We start from the raw sequence: 24,080 nt of genomic DNA, 5'->3' as shown, positions 1-24,080 counted from the left end.
AGCTTGGGTTGAATGTTAGTTCATCAGTGCATTTGAACAGCAGCCAAAAAACAGCTACTGTGATAAAAATGTTCACACTTACAGATGTCAAACCACAGAGCATACCGTGCTGGTAATATCACCTGCATAAACTTTAGCTTAGGAAACCTCACCTGTTGCTGAACAGTGGAGTCTGTGTGGCAGCCAGAATGTTGGCCTACATTCAGATCTGTGAAAACGTGTGGTAATTTACACTGGAATAAAATATTCATACATTAACAGCTCATTAACGGATTGTCATAAAAAAAAAATTATAAATTCATAAAGCTGCCTATATTAAGGGTTAAATTGGCTAAAGATACTCTGTTATATCTGGTGAGTCAAAACTAAGCAGATTTTGTGCTATTTTTAGAAAGTGGATTTGCTAACAATCTCAATCCTTGCTTGTCTGATTTGTGGCATCACATAAGAATCACCGTGAGTGGTTGTTAGGAGAGCTTGGGAAGGTAAATGCACTTAAAGATACTAGGTGCTAACAGAACAGTGGAAGGTGAGCGGAAACAGATCAGCCTTATTGCCTTGTACAGCTTGCTATGTGTAACTAAAGTAGCTAGTAGAAGAGTGAAGGTGAAAAGCAGTTTGAATATCTCCTTTTGGCTTTAAAAATAAAATGAATTTCTATAGTGTAGGTAAGGATTTACGATGATTTTTTTCAGCAAGTCTTTTTTTAAGTGAGGAAAGATATCAGCTGCATAAACGGTAGGTAAGACCTCTTTCCTGCTTCTTCTGAAGGGTGCAGCTGTCTTTTTGGAACTGATTTCCTACTTTCAGTTCTAAACTAATTGAGAGTTCTTTGCAGCTCTAATGAAAGAAGAGTCTATGTTAGTATTATATATTATCCTAGTATTAATTAACATACACTTTAGTTAGAATCTTGCATACAGATTGAGTGATGAATGCAATATACTAATTTCAGTTGGGAGGGAGTTTGATGCATAGCCCTGACCAGTCCTGCTTGTCTTGTTATTTCCTTGTAACAAGTTGTATTTCCTCTTGTGTGCAAAGTTAGAGGTTGACATTCTGTCTGTATCTCCTGCATGGAATCCTCTCATAATCTCTGTGATCAGCAGATTTAGTTGATAATATCACACATATTACAGATGGAAAAATAAGAACAGAGGTGAAATGACTTGCCTTAGGACACAAAATGAGTCATTTATAGAGCTGAAGTTTCCAGCTCAGTGCAGTTGATAGGGAACTTTTGTGTTGCATCTGTATATGCAGTGTTCTTTCTTTCCTAAACTCAGAAAACACTGTGTGCTCTTGGAGAGGAGGCCCACTTGGAGAAGAACAAGAAGCAGTCATTTTATGTTTGGAGTGCCAAAAAGGGTTTTCCATAGCAACAGTGTGATAACAAATACACAGAATCATAAATTGTGTAAAATAGAAATTGCCAGTGCATTTGTGTAAGTTAATTTGTGTTCTGTCTTTGACCTTCAGGCAAAAGTAGACAATGAGATCCTTGATTACAAGGATTTAGCAGCCATTCCCAAAGTCAAGGCCATTTATGACATTGAACGTCCAGACCTAATTACTTATGAGCCATTCTACACTTCCGCCTACGAGGACAGACAGGAGAGACAGAGTCTTGGAGAGGTAATGAACTGACAAGCAACCCATTCTGCTATAAGCTTTACTCAAAGCCTGCTACGCTTCTATCCTCTTCTGAAATAATTCCTAATTAACACTCTTTAGTATTGTTGCTGCTGCTGTTCAAAGTGCTTTTTGTCTGTTTGATCTGGATTAAATGGGAACAGTCATGATGATGCCTTATGTGGGGAAACTGCATAGTTAAACACACAGGTCTGCTTTTTGTCTGCATTAACACCAGCTGCTGGCAGAGGAATGGGGAACAGGTTGCAGGCTGTGTGTCTTCATAATTTGGAAGAGTGTTCTGGCCTTTGGGTCCAGAACACGAGGCAAATGCCAGCCTAGCACTGTGCCATGTAGCAGGCACATTGCTGTAGAGCACAAGTGCTCACAACAGAATATGAGGAATTACCACGATGTTCTGTGGCAGTAAAAGGGTTCAAAACAGCAAGACACGTTCTCTTAGATTGAATGGAAATATATTTCTGGAGCACACTGCTACACATACAAGATAGAATCTGAAGTAAATTGAGATTAAGTGCTCTTCCAACTGGAAACAGCAGGTGAGTTGCAGTGTGGAAATAGGTGCCTCACTTTTTAAACTGCTGACATTTAGTAAAGAATTCAAGAAGAGAAGCAGCCATCTAATTTATTTACTTAAACTTGTATTTAAAGGCAGCTTTCAGGCTGTAGGGTTCCCTGTTTCTCAGGTGAACTTCCGTAGATGCAGTTACTGTTCAGGTGGTTCCAGTGCAGGTCATGAAGTAGGTTTTATCAAGTGGTACCAGGTAGCTGTAAATCTGACTTCCAGAATGCAAACCTAAGTGGGCATAAAAGTGGATTCATTTTACAGTCTTGGTGAATTGAGCACAAAGATAAGCTGAGGAAAAAGGAACTACAATAGATCATTCAGACAGTGGTCTGAAGTGACTGACTATGTTCTCTCAGCAACATATACTACCCACCAGTAGGTCAGATTTACAGCAGGTTTTGTACTTTGTTCTTTAATACTTCATAGGGCTAATATTTTAACTTAGAGTTATAAATAAATATGAGGAAATTCAAGAGAGAGTTCAGCTCATGAGTGAAATAAGAGATTAAGAGATCAAATTACAGAATTTCTCCCTGCAGTTCAGATTGGCAATAGGTCCAGCTGACGTCTGATTCACATCCACTGAGATGCACTGGTGATCTCTGCCCGGTTCCAACAGGTCTCAGCCATTCCACAGAACCAGCTACAAACCAGTCTCTTGTTACTCACGGAGGAGGAACTGATCTCACCCAGAGGAACTATTTGTTAATCCTTGAGGGGATGCTGCTCGCTGATAACGCCATATATTGGAAATTGCCATTATGCTTATTCTGGGGAAGAGCAAAAGCCTTTGGTGTTTTCTTACGCTGTGTTATCACCAGCATTAAATCTTATCAATTTCTGGTGACTACAGAAATTTCCAGAAACGAAAGGGTTCTCATCTTCCTTTCAGGAGAGCTGGGCTCTCTGCCTCATGCTACCAGTGACTGCTGTGACCTTGGGCAATTCACCTCGCCTCTTTGTACCTCTTTGTCCTCCCTTTCCTTTCCTTAATGAAAGCAGAAGTCCATCAGGGTGGAGTGATCCCTGTGTCTGTGTTGTCATAAATGAGTGATGCTTTAATCTTGGTATGTCATACACCAGTCACCATCATCTTTAAAAAGCAAAGGAGGTGACGTGGTTAGACATGGCTAGGATTTACAGACTTTGAGTGAGTTAGCCTGCAGTCTGTTTGGAAAGTGTGTATATGTGATGGGGTTAAAGAAACTGTGAGCCTGAGCTTAAAATCATACCCTAGAAATGCCTTTCACCACGACTGAAAAAAAAAAAAAACCAACAGCAAAGCCAGGTAAGAAAGATTAACTCAGTGGTGCAGACAAACCTTAAATGCAGGGACTGAGCTGCGAGAAAACTCTGTACTTCAGACACAGAAAGTGACAAAACATTTTCTTCTTCATTGCAATGAAAGGGAAATGCATTGGAAAGTTTCTCACCAATAGTCTCTCATGTTCAATTAACTACCAGTCTTGTTTTTCTGGAAGCCCGTGATGAGAAACGTTTTCACATAGCACCATCTAGTGGGAGCTGGATATTTTAGCTAAAAATCTTGTTCTGTAATAGTTGTGGTCTTACTTGAGAGCATAATCTCTTGCCAGGCTTATTATGGCAATTAAATAATATTGAAATGTAATGCATAAAAATAAATATTTTCAATCCTGATCTTCCAGCTTCTAATTGTCTTATGATAAATGACACATAGCTGGTAACTGCACATAGCCTTTGTAGTTGTTTGTACCACCAAGCAATGCATGGTTAAGTTGGTTTCTGAAGATATGTCTTGCCTTGGTTTCCCTATCTGTAATAGAAGCTGTTAGTAAGTATTGTGCATGTTTATGACCTCTGGCTTTTGCATAATTCCTTCAGTATACATGCTTGTAATTCCTGCTGGTTCTCTATGCGTAACTATGGGTGAGCACAAAGCTAATTTAGAGAGAGATCATATCAAAGAAATGATGGCGTCTTTGTATTGCTTTGCACTGGGGATGAAAAATAAAGCCTTGAGGAAAAAGCAGATTTTTGCCAGACTGTGTGTACTGAAGGAAAAATGTGCTTCATCTTGGAAGTTGTTCTGTATTTCTGATGCCATGCAAAGCTTTGAGTTAAAATTATTTACTTTTGATTTCCACTTTAAAGGGTTCTTCGTAACAGGCATGCTTATTAAATTAACAATCCTTTCTGATTTTGATCTCTACAGCTATGTTTTAATTACCGCAATCATTAGATGGCTGAGAGATGTCATGGCATGATAGCTGACGGAATTAATCACGCTTATAGATTCTCCCAGAGACTTTAAGCGCTTCAGTGATTTATGGACCAGTTCCTGAGCAATGTGGAAAAAGCAAGTTGCAGCATTACGGTGGCCTCAGTAATGCCTACAGTGCCGTTTTGTACTGCTGTATAATATCCTTCTACCTGCAGCAGTGTTTGGGTTGCCATTTTCTAGCCCAAGACATGCAGTGATGATTCTGTAACCTTACTTTCTTATGTCTTTGCAGTCTCCACGGACATTATCACCTACCCCTTCAGCAGAAGTAAGTGTGGTGAAACCTCATCTTACCATGACTAGGATTACTCACGTCAGTGATTGCTTTTGATTGATTTTGCTCCTGGCCTGATCTGATCTGTCTTTTTTTTTTTTGGGGGGGGGGGGGGGGGGGGGGGCACATAGAAATGGTTTTTGATCACTTAAAAGGAGAACATTAAGTCCTCACTGACAGATTATACAAAAATGAATCTGGTGCCCCTCCCCAATTGTTGTCTGTAACACAGAGCCATTTGTCCAGCAGAGGTCACTTCTTAAACACACATCCTTCTGGTGACACCCACAGGGTCTCAGATGGATGACTTGCATTACCTAAAACACTGCTCTAAAAATTTAAATAATTTTTGCAAACTACGTTTGCTGCTAAGACAGTTGTAGTTTTACCTTGAAGAAAACATAGCTATGGTTTGGTTTGCTTTGCTTTGGTTTTGTTTTGACCTTGGAGCTATTTTAAGCATTACAGGAATATTATATATCAGGACAGTCATGTGTCAGAATACTGTAGATGTAGATGATACCACTGCATAAGTGTTATCATTTTGGGATGGGGAAGTATTGCTTGTTTGCAATATGAAAGTCACAGTGATTGCTACATGTTTAAAAAAAAAAAAAAGGCTTTAAAATTTGTTGTAATTCTTCATGCATTCAAATTGCTCCCATCTCTTTTGTCCTGCTTTGGTTTGCTTTGTGTGTGCTTTCTCATTTTGTTTGGCTTGGGTTTGTCTTCCAGGAAACTGAGAAAGTTAGGCTTCACTGTACAAGAAGGGGTCTTGTTTTCAGAGGGGAGGGCATGGGGCAGATCTAATTTGGATGCTTCAGCCCCTTGTTGTAGCTAGTTGAGACAAATGGTAAGTGAAGCCATGGATAGCTCTGTGCTGCAGCTGTTCAATTCTTGCTGGTTTCCAGCTGATCTAGTTGATGACTAGCTCACGTATCTTGTGCCATGTGCTGCAGGACAAGGATGCTCTGAATGCAACTTCCCTTATGGAGCCATAAGAACATGGGGAACCTGGGATCACAGAAAGTGTGATAGAAATTACACTGAGTGACACGTAGAGTTGGAACCTTTCAAGACTGATCACAGACACTGGCTGTAAAAATGGATCAGAGTCTTTGGAGCAGATAGATAACAGTAATAATGAAATGGGTTGAAAGTTTAAGGAACATATTTTTTCAGTATCTTCTGTTGATGTTTTCGGATCCATGAAAGTTGAGCACTGCTTAGAAAAACGTATAATGTGCATTTATGTTCTGTAATGAATTCCGTTTTAATTGCTTCTGTTCTGCAGGGTTATCAAGATGTTCGGGATCGCATGATTCACAGGTCTACTAGTCAGGGCTCTATTAATTCTCCAGTGTACAGTCGCCATAGCTACACGCCCACCATGTCACGCTCCCCCCAGCATTTCCACAGACCCGGTAAGGGCAACTGCATTAGAAGTATTTGTAAAAGCAGTGTTTATTGTGTCGCTTAGTGGCACAGAGAAGCACTTGTTTCTCTTAGCAGCTGATTGAAAAGTTGTTGCATATTTTAGTATCTCCTTTTCTACCTGTTTTTTTTGTTCTTGATTGGTGAAGTGTGTTCTGCCCTAGGTTGATGAGTGTCTTATGTCATAAGTACTGATCTTCTGCTTTTGTTTCTGATTATTTTTCAAATGTGTGTAAGTTTGTGAAAGCGAGCAACTATTTACAGTAACAAATCACAAACTTCATTCTGGAATTTGGGAAGAGCAACCATATTTTGGAAACAAAAGTTACGACTTGACTGGACAGCAGCCTCTCATGTAGGATTCTTCCTTTGAAAAAAAATTATTCAGTTGAAGCTTGGTGCACCCATGAAATGTCAGACAGAACAGCAAATAACCCTAATTCTAACCCTAACCCTAATTCTAAATAACTTACCATTTTCCTAAACATAGACTCATAGTGTGCACGACAGATTTCTTATTTAAAATCGTAGACAATAGCAAAGCACATTTGAAAATGCTACCATTTTTAGTGATTTAGCAGTGATGTGCAAGTTCTGTGTATAATATAATAAACATTCAGGTCAGTTTCCAAGTGCATTCAGATTTCTGATTGTGGATGTGAAAGCAATACATGAAACTGAAGTGTTCATCCACACCCAAACGGCATAAAAGTGTATCTCTAAATGCAATTAACTGAGTACTTTTCAAGACTAATTTACTTTTAATGCTAACAAATTAAATCTTTGTGACCTGTTTTTAAGTTAAGTGATGCAGTCATGCAGTTCCATCTTCCTTGATGATTGCAGATGAACACTTGGCCTGCCAAAAGCCCATACATAATAGGAGCTGCATTTTTAAAATTAAAGATTTATTATAGAGCCACCACTGTGGAACATGAGAGCAGCAGCCATTTCCTAGTGGGGGTGGGCTGAAAGCAGCTAATTGTGTCTGTCAGTGAATGCCTTATTTAAAGCACTCAAGGGAGGTGGGACAGAAGCAAATTGTGTCTGATACTATGTGCTGACAACATGATTGTGTTTTAAAATGACATTACAGCTAAAACTGAAAGACGTTTATAAAGCGTGAAAAAGCTGCAAACTTCTGTCTCTTGATTCTGGCACTTCCAAGGGGATTTTTCCATCTCTGTCGTATCAGAGACAGTTAAGAATCCAGGCCTCATTCCAGACTTTACTGTGATTGAATTTCACTATCTGTTCAATCAGAAGGGTCCAAATGTAAAATCTTCAAAATTTCAGTCTGGGGGATGTTCTGAAAATATTTTTGTTCAAGCTGATCTCTGCTCAGGTGATCTCATCTGTGGGTCACCTGCTTCTGTTTCTCCTATGATACAGACAACATCTGTAGAATTGGTTGTTTTGATCTTTGCAGCCCCGCTTTGGGGTAATTATTAATATTAATTTATAGTTTTCCTACAGTGTCATTTGTGTTGAATAATAACGTGTGTATATGTTTCTCCTAATGGTACCTTTGGTTATTTGCAAGAGTAATTTCTCTCGGAATAAGCTCAGTGGCCTCAGAGAACTCCTGGCTTCCAGCTGCTCTTGAGAGAGAAGTGAAGCACTGTGTTGACGTTGTCAGCATCACATTCTTCAAAATTGGAATGCTTCACGTCTTGAAAAAGTTTGCAGCCTTTTCATACCCTGATGTCATATCTGACGTTGGCAGCATTTTTGGAATGTTTTAAAACAATAGAAGGCAGCTTGCATGCCTTTTGACTGGTGTTTTTTTGGTTAGGCACTTTGCAAGACAGCTGCTTTCTCAGCTAACTGAGCATCAATGTTTGTGATGTTTGCATGATGGTAGCAGGCTACTTTCTGGTAACAAGGCATAGATCATAAGCTCATTAAGCTAGTAAATAGTTTGCTGAATCAGCAATGCAGTTCAAATCTGAGCATCTTTTCAACCACTTGCTGTAATTTTGTCTAAGATTTATGAACCCTCCGGTACGTCTTTTAACCTTTATTTTTTTTCCTCCTTCCTCCTTTTCAGAACCCTAATTGTGTAATGCCTTTTTTTTTTCTTCCTTTGAAGCCTCCTTCCCTGCCTTTCTCTTATTGTTTTTCTTTGTTTTCATTTTGTTCTGCCCCCCGATTCCCTGCTGCTGCAGAGCTGCTCTCTACTGGTGTGCAGCGGTTGTCATACCTGCGCACTAGCAGTCTCAGCTCCGCTCACCATGACTCCCGCCCCAACTCCCCCTTCCGACACCACTTCATCCCCCATGTCAAAGGTAAGGAGCCAGGCCTCTCCAGGGAGTACCCTCCAGGCTGGAGATTTATTAGCATTCTGTCAGAGCTAGTAAGGTGCATCTCCGTAAGGTTATCATTGGCTGTAGAGCTGAGCATGCCTCGAAATGTGCCGTTACACTTAGAATTGTTAGAATAGACATAATGTCCTTTCATGAAGGATGTATGTCATTTCTAAGGGCCCTAGCTGAAGAGACTTCAAGCAAATTCCTGATTAGAAATGCAGAGGGAAGCATTATCACCGTCAGTTTAGATCCTAATTTAGCCTCTTTTTAATTGGTATATGCGATGTCTAATGCAGAAAGCATATCAAATTAACTATTATTTCCACACTCTTAAAACGTGCGTTTAAAAATGCACTACAGATACTACCTATATGAAATCAAGGTGATCAAAAAATATGAAGAAAAATCGTGTTTCATAAAGATCAGTAGCAATGAGGAAATCAATCATTCTCAGTTTTGTTGGCAGTAACAAGTGCCCAACAAATAAAATCTTAGGCCTCTCCTCAGCTAGTGAGAATCAGCAAACTCTGCTGAAGGCAGTAGATCTGCAGGGATTTACACTATCTGAGGATTTGGTCGCTTCTTACTTTTTAATCTGTTCTTTTATGATATTTGACTTGCAGGATGGGAGTTGTTTTTTCTTTTTGTCCCTTCGAAAAGCTCATCCAGCTCAATAAGTTTTTAGTTCTTGCTTTCTGTGAATATGGTTTTACATCTATTGGAGTGCTCTGGCTGTGCTGTTCCTCCTGTTGGGGAAGACAGTCGTAGCTTATATCACTTGGAAAAGCTCAAAAAGAGGCAATTGAGTATGTTGAGCATGGATTCTATTCTGGCACCTTTGATTAATGCAGATAATCAGAAATTGAAGTTAATCAAAGATAGTTGCAAGGAGGTTATTCCATGCACTTCAGGAAATGCTAATAGATCTCAATGTTGTCTCTCTTCAAACAATCAGATCACCATTACTAATTTTAGGTTTGCGTTTTCTTAGATGATTTTCATTAATATACACTTTCAACTTCCCTTTTATTTCACTGCAGAAAAATAAACCTCGCTTTGAACTTTAAAAATTGGGACCCTTAAAAATAGATACACAGCTCATTTCAGCATGCAGTTAATCCATAACCCTTGCAATTTCAACATTTCTTTGCTGACAATCCAAAATAATATCCACATTCTTTCAGATGGCATTTTCATTCTTTTTCTGTTGAGAACTGAAAAAGATCTGTTCTTGAACAGATAAATCAGAACTATTGAAAATCCATGCCTATTATGTTCATATTTCAAATACATACATGGAGATTAGGCTTGTATCTCTTGCTGGTTGGTTTAAAAGGCCAATTGGAATTACAAGTGCTGTGGACAAAGGAGTGGGTATGGCTCTTAGGAGATAGACATGGTGAGTGATGCCATGGGCACAAACACTGTAAGAATTCTTTGTGTTTCAAAGTTTTACATTCAGGTCTTAGACCTGTACAGGATTCGTGTGTGATAACTAAGCAGAACTCCCAAAAGCTGAGGTTCACATCACTGTGACGGTGCACAACAGATGAGGATGTTGTGTTGCCTGTGGGGCAAGCAGCAGGTAGTCATGTCTTGTAATTCACATGTCTCAATTGGGAGAGTAATCTCTTATTGTTGGTTGAGAAAAAGAAGCACTTTATGAAAGTAACCTGGGGCATTTTGGTTTGGTTCATAGGTTAATGTGTATGTTAGGTACTCGCATGGGATTTAAAGGGAACTGGTAGGTACACACTCCCTCCAGAATGGGTGATATAAGGAGTGCTGCAGAAGCTTTGGAGAAGGACCATCAAATGACTGCAATCTCACAGTGAAAGAGTTACGGCTGTTAATTTATTAGCACTGTCAGATGGGGATTTGGTAGTGATTTGTTCACTATCTCCATACTTGTGGAGTAGAGATTGGTGGCAACAGGATGTTCACATATGTATCAAAGATACAGTAAGGCCCACTGAAGTTAGATAACAATTGCCATTTGTCTCACTTGTATAAGGTGAAGATAAGTAACTCTTGAAAGGTGTTTGTATTCCCGTTGCTAAAAAATGCTAAAAGGTATAAAAAGTCAGAAGGCCTGAAGACTTTCGTAATTTTTCCAGCATCTTAAGTGTTCAATGAAGTGCTCATGATTAGAAAATTTTGTTGAAGATCTTTTTATTTTTTTTTTTAATTTATCTAGTGTTGAGGGGAGCCCAGTTGCACATGAACATGCACTGCTTTGTGTTCACAAACAGCTATTTGGCTATCCACTGATGGGATTAATCTGGGTTTCCCATGTGGTTCTTTATTTGCAACCCTTATAAACCACATGTCCAAGTACCCCTTTTTTACATCTGTGTAGCAGAAAATAAAGATTGGTCTGGTACTGACTGCACCTGATGCAACTCTGCCCTCTTACTCAGAGGGGTTTGCCTTGGATATTGTAGATGTCAATTTTTGAAGCTTAAAGAACTGCCTCATTTTACCATTGAGTTTGGCATTTCTGTCTAATAGACAGAATAATAGATCCTTGTGAATGCATCTGAGATGAGAACCGTTGCCCTATCAAGAGTTAATCAGATGTGATAGGTTTACAATGATTTAATGAAGAAATGTCATACGATCTTCTCTGCACACAGTCGGCCTTTCTCAAAGCCGCTTTGTACTTTGAGCAGAAAGTAAAATTGGTGTAAGTTTGTAAGAAATATTTAATGAAGCTCTAGGAATTTTTTTGTTGTTGTTTGCTTTGTGGGATTATTTATTTATTTATTTATTTATTTGGGATTTGAAGGCTATGAATGATGCCAAAACTGCTGTAGTAAAGCAGCATGATTTCAAACAGCATGATGATCATAAAGGTGTATTTGTCACGTTACACCTATATTATTTTGTACCTACAGGCCAGAAAATTTAGTAGACATTTAGACCAGTTTGTACATTTACACATAGCATAATATTTAAGGCAGTGTAATGCTCATTGCCTGCAGGCAATGCCATATTTGAAGAACTTTGAGGAGTGAAGGGGCTGAAAGTGCCCAAGAAGGTCTTAGCGAGAGTTTGTTGATTTAACATACATGTTGAGCAGGCTGGAAGGGAGTGTAATATTTATCAGCCCAGACTTCATTTAAACTCATTTGGATTCTCCATTGAATTTGGACTTCTCTCAATAAAGTACTGTCTTTGCTATGAAAGAATCAAAACAAGTCCATGAATGAAAGAAACCCCGACTCTACTGAAATCAGAGACAAAACTCTCATTGAGACCCAGGATTTCGTCTTACATGCTTAGAATTTTTCAGAGGCATTCAAGACTATTGCAAAGATTTCTGTGTTGAAGCAGCTCTGAGTTGGAGGGCTGTTTCTGTGTTTCTCTGCTCACAGACCTTCCCATAAGGAATCTCCCGACCTCCATAGTGAATTTGGGCCTTGGTTTTCACAGGTTTCCTGCCTTGAGAGAGGTCTCTGAAGTCAAATAGTGTGTGTGTGTGATAACTATTTCCAGTGGTCTATGGATGCAGGAAAAAAATCCACCTGGACAACAGGTTGGCTGTTCCTCAACTTTCCAATTGTTTGGGAAATAGAAGCTGTGCATCTGGATAAGCTGATGAATGGCAGCTTGAGAAAACCTGCAAAGGTCTTTGGCCTTCAGGTGTGCTGAGTTTGGGTTTTTTTCTTTGTTTAGAAGCAGAGCAGTTAAATTGCAAACGGACGGAAGGCTGAGTGTTGGCTGCACACAGGTTTTTTTGGCCTGATTCTGTGAGCTTAGCTTGTGAAATGCACAGCAGGCCCAGTGGCAAACACTTGAGAAGGCAGCAGGAATCTGCGTTATGTTGTACTCTGTATAGGGAAGCAATTGTAAATCTTATTGCTAGGGGAACCTGCTTAACAAATTGTACTACTGATTTTTTTTTCCATATTATCATAGACACGTTTCTGTGCTGCATCATTTTCAGTTGAACACCAGTTTCCTTTGAACTTGGAAGCAATTATTCTCCTCAGCACCAAACCTAACAGGACACCCCATGTGCTCAGAGTCAAAAGAACAGTGCCATTACACTGAAAACATGACCAGTCATTTTTGTTCACTTCAAAATCCTTTTATTCATCTTCTGTGATCTGCTGCACAGGTTAAAGTTAGTGCCAAGGTCGAGGGCTTAGAAGTTTCAGCTTTTCCTAGCTTCTCCAGCACTATCTAGAGTTCAGCAAGTGCTGAAACTGTGTTATATTTCTAGTAATCAATGTTGTCTCAAACAGTGCCATTTTCATACCAAATCATAACATTTTCCAACTAAGACTGCTATGAAGTTCCTGCAGTTTTCTGTTCCTAAGGCCCATTGTAGCTGAAACCTTAAAGCTGTTGTAAATAGACGTCTATGCAATTCCTCTTAACAAAGTTGAAAATAATTTATTTTCTGAAAAATGGCTGTTTGTTTGCACTTAAATCTTACAGTAGTTCCATGTCATTTGTGCAGATTTGCTCTAGTAAAAAAAAAAAAAGAAAGAAAAAAAAAGAAAAAAGAAAAAAAGAAATCTTTTAGAAATAAAACATTTCAGATTTTGATATTTTCTTCATTTCTGAGAAGACACGGAAGAAAATGCTGTGTTTAACTGGTAATTATTTTTTGTGAATAACAAGCAAACTGAAATAATTATATTCTTGGTTATATGCAGAAGCAGGTTCCTAGGCACGAGCTGCTTTCATAAATTGAGTGATTTTATTGCTGATTCTGAAGCACTTACGCCTTGTTATGAGAGTGGACTCCTCAGAGATGATCTAATGAGAATCTAAACAGATGCACCATTCCCTCCTGCAGCAGTTGTGGTTAATGAGACTACAATCCTAGAAACTATAAAGAAGAGTCATTTGTCAATATAGTAGCAATCATTAGAAAGAGACAGGCTGCACAGGCACCCCAGGAAATACAAGGCAACAGAGATGTCTGTAAAGCAACATGTGCAGGATGATACCACACTAATTGTGTGCCTTGTATTGCATGCTTTGTACATTACCAGCTCTCTCTAAAGAGATTTTCCATGTACCACATATGAGATTAGCCAGCATACATTTATGGGTGTGATCATACTTAGCTGTGTCTGGTTTAGATAAAGAGAGGGGTATAAGAAGGGTTTCTTTCCGGTACTTCTAGTGTTAGTAATAGAAGAACTGTAAATGGAACATTCCCACACTCTTAAAATATTTATATACAAATCATCTTGACTACCACTTCCCAGCAGATAAAATGGTTTGTGACTCCTCTGTTGTCACAGTCCACAGTTCAATAAATTCTTTCTGATTCATCTCTTTCATTGAACATACTGCTGATGGAAACAAAAAGGCAAAATGGCATTTTGGAATTAACTTTATCTTGTGACCATCTCAGTGCTAGTGTCTTATTCCCTATAGAACAATTATTTTGCCAAAAAGTAGCTCGTGATTTCTAAATAGAAACAGAAGACAAGTAAAATGAGACTAGGCAAGCTGAGCCTTTCACCATTGTAGTATTTCAGAGACTGGGACAAGTAGAACTCAATATTGGAATTGCCAAGTAAAGGACAAGAGACTGAGGTGTGGCAGTATTACCTTAAGTAATCAGTCATGCTACTTTTCAGAGCAGATAAATCTAGCACTTACTACAATCTATCAAGGAGCTCATCACCACTGCCCCCGAAATAGGAAAGCTGCTGTCCGCTCACGTGGCTGAAAGAAAATCTTGTCTGGAGGTTGTCATATGCAACAAGTCATTCAGAGGTAAAACATCAGACTGGTAAACACAGAACATTGCAGATGGATTCTTCAGAACAAATTTTATGCAGCTAAGCCCCCTAAACTGCACACACATTCATTTTTAAAACACACGTGTACAGATGAATTGTCTTGTATGCTGGCACATCTCTCTCAGCGAGGTGTGCTAAGAGCATTCTTTCCACCCCCTTTCTGGTAACTTTTAAGATTGGCAGATGACCACTCAGCTAAAAGAGGAACAGTTTAAAGAAAACTTCTGTTTTCCTTCCCTCCTATAATATATACAAAAAAGAAGTTTGTGGAGTCTGAGATTTTTGGTCCTCTAATGAAACAGACCTGCAGGGGTTTTTCTGTTGTGTTTTACAGTCCTCATGGAGCTGTCAGCTATTTTGCTTTGCTGGGTTTTTCAGTCCCTGGTGTGTACCTGAAAAAATGAAGGGGTTTTTTGCTCACGTCTTATGCCTTTGTGGTCAGCTGCACCCATACAAACTGAAGCACTCAAGTGGGAAAGTTTTGCTTTTGTGGGTTTGCACTATGGTAAAGAATGGCACAAAATAAAAGGCAGCAGCATTCTTTTACGGTGCACACAGTCATGTGCTTGGAAATCCAGCTGTTAAGTCAAGCTGCCTGTTTCTGCCATGCAGAACCCTCTCACCCTGACAGTCATGGGAGCCTTCAGGACTATTGAATTGGCATGGATTGTTAGAAGGCAAAGAAATAATTTTAGTAAGAACAATCACACAAATGGAAATTACATTTTTAAACATTAGATTCATATTTGCTAAGTCAGCAGTCATGAAGTATTTGTCACTGGAGCCAAGAGTGGCACTGATAGACGTGGGGTGGCACCTGTGATCTGAGTGCAGCCACCAGATGGGTTGCATTGCTTTACACATGATTTTTCATATCATAAACTTCCCATCAGAGGGCTTAACCCAATGAAAGAATGTGTAAGGAGCAGGTATGCCTTTTGATACAGGCCAAGCGGCCTAACAGCTATTTTCCATCTGTAGCTTTTGTGCGCTTTGGTTAGGGAACAAGTAGCTGCCAGCGTATGCTTCACTCTGCTTGGAGTTGGTTTTGTTTTGAGTTCGCATATCAACTACTGTGCTCTGTGCCTGTGACTTTTAACTCCAATGTCGATCTCTGTAATAAGTCATTGCTGAGTAACCTTCCATTCTTCTTTCCCACATTGCCCATCTAATCACCAGCTGCCAGCACACAGCTCCTGCCTGCATGCCGTCAGAATGAGTGCGAGCTGCTAAAGCCTCAACTCCAGCCTGAACACAGATCTTTGTCTCTGCAGGAAAATGAGGGGGAAAAAAAGGTCACCAGGGCTACCAGATTTTGTTATTGTTTGTGTTTGTATTTTTTGTTTAAACTTCCTTTTCTCCCTCGACGTTTTGATTCCACCAGTTTTGTTTGGGTTTGATTGGGCTTGCTTTTTTATTTGATTTTTCTTTAATTGCTCTCCCTCTTCTCATTTTGTTTTCTCCATTCTTTCATTGGAGGCAATGAGCCGTCCAGCGGTCGGAACTCCCCTGTCCCCTATCGGCCAGACAGCCGCCCTCTCACTCCAACTTACGCTCAGGCCCCTAAACATTTCCATGTTCCAGGTAGGAGCTGGCACTGTGTGTGTCTCGGTGTCCTGTCACAGTGTAGAATGTAGCCTTTGTACCTTCTGTCTTGTCTCCATCGTTTCACGCTGTCTGCCATGGGATGCGCACGCAGGGTTTGGGTCTGCCTGCTCCTGAGCTTTGTGGGAGGAGTGGTGCCTTCAGAAATGGGGGCTCACAGTGATTTTGACTTGTGTTGCTCAGGTATTTTGCTGTCAGAATGCCATGTTTTTCAGGGTCTGCTAATGGCCCATGAGCTGAATACAAGCTACGGAGGGCTTAATTTTTCTCCCAGTTGCACGAGCATAACTCTGCTAACTTCGGAGGAATTGGTTGTGATTCACAGTAGCATGCAGAGGAGTTGACCAGTGAGCCATTACACGTGTAACCACTGATAGGACTAGTTTCAGTCTTGAACCAAACAGTTCTACTTTAATATTCCCTCCTTTTTGTATTGTTTTTTTTTGTTTTGGTCTGGTTTTAGTTTTTGTTGTGTTGGTGTTGTTTTTTTTTTTAACCAAGCGAGGATGTTTCTTCACCTGTTTCATGCAGTGCCTTGGAGTCCTTGCAGAAGCACACAGACCTGCAATAGTTAGCATGCATGAGGATACCCTCTCTATAAAGGGGGTTCTCTTCTGAAGTGAGAGTACCTCTCTCGTGATTTGATAGGATGAGGGTTTGTGTCCTGTCCCTAGGATTGCTGACACACATCATCTGATTGCATCAGTGCTAGCTGAAAGCCTTGTGTCCAGTTATTCATCAGCTCCCCATCAGTCTGGTATCCCTTTAAACTGCCAGAGGCTGCTGCTCTTCCTCCTGCCCTCAGACCTGGCAGACAAACTGTGGATGTTCGCTTTTAGGCAGGGTGACCTGGCTTGGCCAAGGTAGGCTGTGTGAAGTGCCTAAGCTAACCTGGCTGCTCGGATGTAAGTAAGTTGAAGTGCACTTGTGTGGAGAGCCCAGCTGGGTACACAGTGCACGGTGTGGTGGGAGAGCTGTCATCTTCAGCTAGAGCAGTGCAGCCCAGGAGCTGTGTGCACGTACCCCATAAGGCTGTCTGGTACACGTGTGCACTAAAGTCTTGCTGCCTGGTTCCCCTTTAGCCTTTGTGCCTATTTGCTGTTCAAGTAGCCGTGAGAAGATCACTAGCACAAAATACTTCAGTGCATTTGTGTGCAAGGAATTTCCCTGTCATTTAGTCCAGGAAATAGGGTTCTGTAAAATAGTTTTACTTTTTTTTTTTTTTTTTCCCACATATTGTTTTCCTTAATGCCAAAAGTTGTCTCCTGTATCACTTCGATGAGATCTGTGATAAACAAAATGTACTTTTAAAACATTTTCTTCTTCCTTCATGCTAATATGACTGAAAAGTTTATTTTTTTCAGGCAGTATGATATAGTAGCAAAATGGGGTTTTGACTCAAATGTCTTAGTTCCCAGTAGCTCACTGTGGTCTTGCAGTAAGACCGACTTAAATTTTGCACTGTAGCACTGATTTTGAATTAACTTCTGCATTTGTGGCTGCGTGGAATACTTGAAGAGCTGGTTTGGGGTGGGTGGGTAGTTTAGAACAATGTAGCTCCCATCTTAGTTCATTATTGTAAAAATATTTTATCTTTTGAATATGCTTTAGATTTCTTACTTTAGGGCTCTGAGAAGTGACTTTTTCCTGACTTACATTGATAGTATGCAGTGTGGTCATCCTTACATGAAAATGTATCTAAGTCTTTGTGTTTGAGGAGGAACAGTATGTCCCTTAACACCAACTCTGTGAAGTCAAGGTGCTGTTGGCTGTTCAAAACTATGTATGGAGCAGCTGTTTTGTTCTCTGGCTTTTGAAGTGAATGGTAGGCTCACTGCATTCTCCTCAATCCAACCATTCAGCTGGAAAGAAAATTGAGCTGTTGTGACTGGAGCACAATTTTCCACAAAAGTTACTTGGGGTACTTTTCCCCAAATAGCTTGTTTTTTCACCCCTGAAATGTCTTGCTTGTTTGCATTTCCCAATGTCTGTCACACTGATAATATTTAAAATGAATTATTCATTATTTGAATGCATCCACATGCTACAGAATCAGCTCCAACGGACTTCATACCACGTGTCTTCTACTTGTCACTCGTTCTTATGTTTTCTTTTCTTCAGGCAATCTGATTCTGTGTAACACTGGCTTTTTCTTGGGCTACATCCTTAATTTGGTCTGTTTACTGTTTTAGTGTTGGTGTTACCTTTACCAATAACTGAAGTAGTTCTCCTGTTAACACTTTTCTGTTTCTCCATTTCACAGACCAAGGTGTCAACATTTACAGAAAGCCACCAATCTACAAGCAACATGGTAAATTATCTTTCTTTTTTTGTATCGAAACTGGAGCGTCAACTAAAATACACACAGACTACTGAAAAGCATTCAGTGTTTACTTTGAAAGCATCAAAAATCAGTAATCCAAGCTTTAAAGAGTTCTTGTTGCACATCCTGCTGGGTGGTTATGTTTTAAAGCATGTTGTTTTATTTGAATGTTATGGCTTAAGTCTTGGCCACATTGCTATTAACAGCAAAAATTGCCATTAACTAGGATTTTGCTACCTTTTTAGAGTTGTAATGCCTTCCTGTATTTTACTTCTTTCAGTTTATGTTTTCAGAATACAGATTTTGATCATGGAAAAAACGGATTAACAGCAGTCCATTCTTTGTCAGGAAATTTGTGGATTATGCTTATTTTAAGCAGACAAAGTACAATTACTGATGTCAACGACAGTAATGATGGGGATGTTACTGCCAGACTGGAATTCCAAATGTACTCTGGCTTCTAGCAAATCTTTATATTGAAAATGATGTAGGTGACTGACAGGGCTGGTTTGATTCTCAAGCCCTGTGAAGTAGATCAGGTAGTGAGTGTGGCTTATCTGCTGTTCCAGTGTTTAGATTCTGACTTGTACAACAGTATCCAAATCAGCTCTAATCTTTTCAGAGCAGATGTTGTTTTAGCAAGTCTGGAATAACAGTGATGGCAGAAGCCAACTGCTTTGCTGGTCTGTAACCCTGCAGAGCAAGGAACCTTTAAGTGTTTGCTATTTCCTTCAGCTGTCAATAGAAAACTTTAATTAGGAAATTGCATGTAATGTGGTGAAAGAAAAGTGACTTCCACTTAAAGACCTTTCATCCCTTTGCAGACTCTTTATCCAGTGAAACAGCAAATTAGCAGTACTACAGAGCTTGGGTGAACAGTTTGCTGAGATGGTTAAGAAGGCCCAGGGTGTCCATTCTGTAGACAGGAGTGAATATTGCTAAGAACACCTCTGTAGTTTTACATCAGGTTTCTTTCCTTGTTCTTTTTTAAGTTCTCAAATCTTATGCTTATTTTAGAAGTCTTAACGTTACTTTTGTTTATTTTTATGGTTTTAATGTCCTTCTCATCTCCCATTAACACGTGAATGTTTAACCACTGACATCACCAATTCTAATAAGTAAGTACGTAAGTCCTCTTTGAAGTCATGCTTTTGTAAACCCTCACCAGCTTCCTCCATACCTATAATTACATGTAGTTTCTCAATCATAAAATTCTCAAAATTCCCCGTGATTTCTAATATTGATTCTCCTGAAGTACCCTGAATGTGTTGGATGAGTAACAAAGTACTTCATTGCTTTAACAGATGTCTTTCTGCGTAAAACAAAAGCAAGAAGTACATTCAGAATCCTTTTGTCTTATATGATGGCTTCATATAAGAGAAAGGTGATTTGGACTAACAGTTTGCAGAGGGGAGATGGTTAAGGCTGCTTTTAGTGCAAACTAAATCCTGTAGGATTTTATTATTTTTAATGTAAAGATGTGAAAGCCATAATGCACATCCTCACATGTCCTTTTAAGGGACTTTGGCTTTGATTGCTATCTTAAATGAATGTCCCACTACTGATACATGTTATTGATGAGGTACATTTCATTGGAAGTGCTGTCCCTGCGAAGTTGATCTCAATGAAGTTTAGTAGTTAATAAATAAATTGGCATCTCCTTTTACTGCTACTGCATGCTCATAATCAAGTACATGCAGCAGGAAAGATATGGTTCCTTTATTTGTTTGTTCTGCAGCTTTTCACAGAAGCATAGAAAATAATCAGCATCAGTAGAGTTAAAAATAATGCTGTCCCTCTGATCTGCTTGCTTTCTTACTCTAGAGAGAAGACAAACCAGTGCATAAATCTGGTTTCATTGGTGGTCTTTAAGAGATACCATCAAATACTGTTAGACTGAATTTTCTCACTCTTGTCTGATCATTTTAACACTCTGAAACCTTAGTAAAACCCAAAGCTGATTTAGGGTTATTTTGGGGGTGGGTCTGTGGGATGAGAAGGTTTGATTCTAATCTGTAGGCAAGAGGAAAGCATTACTTTGTTTCCAATTGCAATTAGAAATGCAAAACATGAAAATGTTTGGATTTGAAAATGTCCTTCTTGTAAATCAGTAAATCTTGCCAAAATATGGAAACCTCTTATATTGATATAGCTTATTACATGGCTAAGTTCCCTGATTGCCATCTAGATGCAGCTGCTTTGGCAGCACAGAGCAAGTCCTCCGAGGATATCATCAAGTCCTCCAAGTTCCCAGCAGCTCATGCACCAGCACCCAACGAGATACCAAAGATTGAGACGGACCACTGGCCAGGTCCTCCCTCCCTTGCAGCCATAGGTATGCAAAAAGAATTCTACAAGTGATGTGGATTAAAAGGTTCTGATCAGTGAAGTAGCTGCCAGAAGAGGTTGTGAGTGTTGTGCCTGCTCCAAGTGATTGCCCCAGAGTGCAGTTATTCTGGTGAGACTCTGCACTTCTCTGTCTTTATAACTGCTAGTGAGCAGAGGAGATTCTGAAAAAGGATGTTGGAAGTAATCACACAAATACTAATCCATAGAAAATTTATCTAAACTCCCGTATTGTGATTTAAAAACAGTATGTTGTATCACACATGCATGACTTCTCTCAGTTACTGTCTATGTGATCTTTTAGTCCTAAGCTAATAGTAAATATTCACAGAAAGTGTCACTGCTTCCAACCACATGGCTGTTTTCATGACAAGAACCAAGGACTGCATATAATGGACTAAAATGGACTAAAAAAGTCCCATTTTGTCAAAGTTACTGTTTCTACAGACTGTATTTTTCTTTTGCTCAGCAAATATCTTATTTTAAGTCATGCTCATGTTCATTTTAAAACTTTTATTTAATATTATTTTATTTCTGTTTATTTTGTTGGCCCCCCTCCTCCCCCCCTTGTAAAATGTAGTACAGAATAAGATATATAGCCTGGTTGGTTTATGAAGTCATGTCAGATATGCTGAAGACCTTGCCTGCTTCAGGTTTCTGTGAAGGGATGTGAAAGGAACAGGATTTTTGTGATGTGCAGGGAAAGGTGGCAGGATGGGATTGCTCAATGATCAGTCAAAGGAGCTGTGTATGCAGTGGCAATTGTGTGACAGTGTAGTGATAACATCTGCATACCTGAAACTCTCCTGACAGTGCTTGTTGTAACCACAGCGTTGTTATGCCATGTGTCAGAGGTGGAGGCTTTCCTGGAAATGTTGGCTCTTAACTCATATTCCTGGCAGTGGATGACAATTTTGGTTTGTTTTTTTTTTTTTGTTTTTGTTTTTTTGTTTTGTTTTGTTTTGAGTAAAACTGCTTTGCACATTGGCTCTCAGGTGATTTAGTTACACCTGAGAAACTAAACCAAACTTCTTGGAAACTATAGATATGTCTTCATGGTCATATTTTATTCAGAAATAAAGACATTGTATAGGATTAAGCACTGAAAAATCTTCAACCCTCAGATTTTTCAGCTTGGGTTTTTTGTTGTTGTTGTTTTTTGTTTTTTTTTGAGTGTGATATTTTGCTGCAGAGCTAAACTGAGCACCACTGTCAAAATAGGAGTTCTGTTTTACTGAAGTCTTGCAAAAGCCTGACACCAAAAACACTGTTGCTCGATTGGAAACCTATGGGCAGTTCAGCTTCTTGTTAATTTCATAAGAAGCCTGATAGCCATAGGACAGGCTGTCTGAATGAGTTTTATGGAGGGCAAGTTTTGAATAAGTCTTTTGAATCTGCAAGAAAATACTTCTTTGTTTATTCAGTAAATCAAACTGAGAAAGAACTGATACACAAAGCTGTCTGTACTGTGGTTTTATGGGAGCAGGAGCAGACATGAGACGCAGGTCAAGTGGAAGAGAGGAAGACGATGAGGAGCTACAGAGACGTCGGCAACTGCAGGAGGAGCAGCTCATGAAGGTTATTATAACCTTATCTTCATACTGCTTCTAAACACCATCCAAAAATTGCCCCTTCTATTTACATAAGCAACTTATAATTCCTCTGCCAGTTTTATTTTATTCATATATTTTTAATTGCTGTCTGTAGCTTAATTCTGGTCTTGGACAATTGATACTGAAGGAAGAGATGGAAAAGGAGAGGTCAGCCTTTTCTGCCAGTCGTTACGATTCTCCAGGTAATTCATCTAGGCAATGAAGCTAATAATGAACTGTGAGTAATGAATGCCACATGGATGCATACTCAGTGTTTTTCCATCAGAGGCACCACTGGGAGATTGATATGTATAAGTGGTATTCTGTTGTTCTTCCGTGAAAAGGATGGGCTAATGCCTTGTTTTACTCCCATTTCATGGAGTTGAACCCTGTCATGTTCTAGGAAGTGTTGTGTTATGTATAAGATGACTATAACATCAGATCAGGCTGCCACGTTCTAAGATTTGTTTGAATTCAGCCATTACTATCTGTTCTGATCCTTGTCCTGGCCAAGTCAGGGCCAAAACCTTTGTCAGTAGCAGTATTACATGACTTAAAGAGCCTTTTCTCCCTTATAGCAAAAAAAATTAGGAACACAGAGCAGTGTGTGCTATTCATGTATATTGGCTTGTGCACCAGCAGAAGCTGAGCATATGAATGTAATAATAGTTAAGGTAGGATGAGTGGAAAAAAAATTTGTTAAAGGTTTAGAAGGTGTGGTTACATGTAACTCAGGTGTGCCACTTCAGGAGAGTGAAATACAATAGGACTCTTAACAGGAAACCTATCCAGTCAAACAGTGCTAATCTTCTTGGATTCTTTTGATCCCCTTCTTGGTATTATTGTAAGATATATAGCAATACTCTTATCTATCTGAAGGCTGGAAAGTTATTTTGCTCTCATTACTTTCAGCTTAGTAGAGGTCACTTTGATTCTGAGCCTGGCACTATGACATGATTGTGTTGCATGTAACTTACAGAGCATATGGAAAGTTGTGATAGTTTGGAACTGAGATGGTAGCTTCTTGAAATCAGCGTATCTCAGTTGGTTAAGCTTCCCCTTAGTTCTTCATCTGTATTTTTTTCTGCAAGTTGATTTCTCAAATGTTCTTACTTTTGCTTTTCCATGAGATTGTTTCAATAAACAATTTTTCCCTTTCTTTTTCAACAGCCCACGCTTCAGCCTCCAAAACCTCTTCTCTTCCTGGCTATGGAAAAAATGGACTTCACAGGGTAAGGAGATGGATGTTTTGAGATTCAGAAAGTAACTTTAATCATCTGTGGTATTTATGTATTTATTTCCCTATTAACTGTTTTGGATTTTAAGTTTTATTGAGCTTTTCCATAAGACCATCTGAAGTCAGGCAAAACCTTGTTTCCCTCCCCACAAACTTAGTGTTAAAAATACAAGAAAGCAATGCAAGAGAGCTTATGGAGGTTGAGGAAAGAAGAGCTTTAAACAATTTGTTACTTCTCTTCTATCAACCCACTGGTGAAGCCATGAACTGTGCATTTATGTGCATGTCCCTCTTTTCCTGTTACAGCCGGTGTCTACAGACTTTGGTCAGTACAACAGTTATGGGGACGTGAGTGGTGGGGTTAGAGGTAAGGATTTTCACATGCCACTTTTTTATGTATTGTATATGGAGAATGTATTGCGATGAGTGCTCATTTCTGCTGCTTCATATTAAGACTGTGGATTTGCTTTGTATTTGTTAAGTGGTTTTAACTTCTCTGGGCAAACTTGATAGTTAACTCAAACTCTGCAAGTACATGTTTAAAAGTTTGGGTTTATTTTGCTAAATCTTCTATCATCCCTGTTTTTGCCAAGAGCACGCTTTAGCATTGTTCACATTGGAAGCAGGTGATAGTCTGTAGGTAATTGAAATATGTTCTGAATTAATATTTTGAAAATGTTTGAGCTTAGTGGTGGGGGGAGAGAG

At 39.4% G+C, this 24,080-nt stretch overlaps 1 protein-coding gene across 8 annotated transcripts in view; it reads left to right on the top strand.

Annotated features, from left to right (window-relative positions):
* ABLIM1 (actin binding LIM protein 1) overlaps nucleotides 1–24,080 on the top strand; it is a 174,656-nt gene that overhangs the window by 138,413 nt on the left and 12,163 nt on the right. For 5 of the 8 annotated variants that reach the window (XM_048947026.1, XM_048947023.1, XM_048947028.1 and 2 more), the window contains 11 exons: nucleotides 1,480–1,635; nucleotides 4,717–4,752; nucleotides 6,053–6,182; nucleotides 8,361–8,480; nucleotides 15,752–15,856; nucleotides 18,141–18,188; nucleotides 20,389–20,535; nucleotides 22,033–22,124; nucleotides 22,254–22,341; nucleotides 23,309–23,370; nucleotides 23,682–23,742. In XM_048947026.1, the coding sequence (XP_048802983.1) occupies nucleotides 1,480–1,635; nucleotides 4,717–4,752; nucleotides 6,053–6,182; nucleotides 8,361–8,480; nucleotides 15,752–15,856; nucleotides 18,141–18,188; nucleotides 20,389–20,535; nucleotides 22,033–22,124; nucleotides 22,254–22,341; nucleotides 23,309–23,370; nucleotides 23,682–23,742 (1,045 nt within the window). The remainder of the gene's footprint in view (nucleotides 1–1,479; nucleotides 1,636–4,716; nucleotides 4,753–6,052; nucleotides 6,183–8,360; nucleotides 8,481–15,751; nucleotides 15,857–18,140; nucleotides 18,189–20,388; nucleotides 20,536–22,032; nucleotides 22,125–22,253; nucleotides 22,342–23,308; nucleotides 23,371–23,681; nucleotides 23,743–24,080) is intronic. The other 3 variants (XM_048947024.1, XM_048947030.1, XM_048947029.1) reach the window with 3 other exon arrangements.

This window comes from Lagopus muta, chromosome 5 (genome assembly GCF_023343835.1).
Source record: "Lagopus muta isolate bLagMut1 chromosome 5, bLagMut1 primary, whole genome shotgun sequence".
In the NCBI taxonomy this organism is placed as follows: Eukaryota; Metazoa; Chordata; class Aves; order Galliformes; family Phasianidae; genus Lagopus; species Lagopus muta.
Note: the sequence above shows the minus strand (reverse complement) of the source record. Positions and strands in the feature narration are given on the sequence as shown.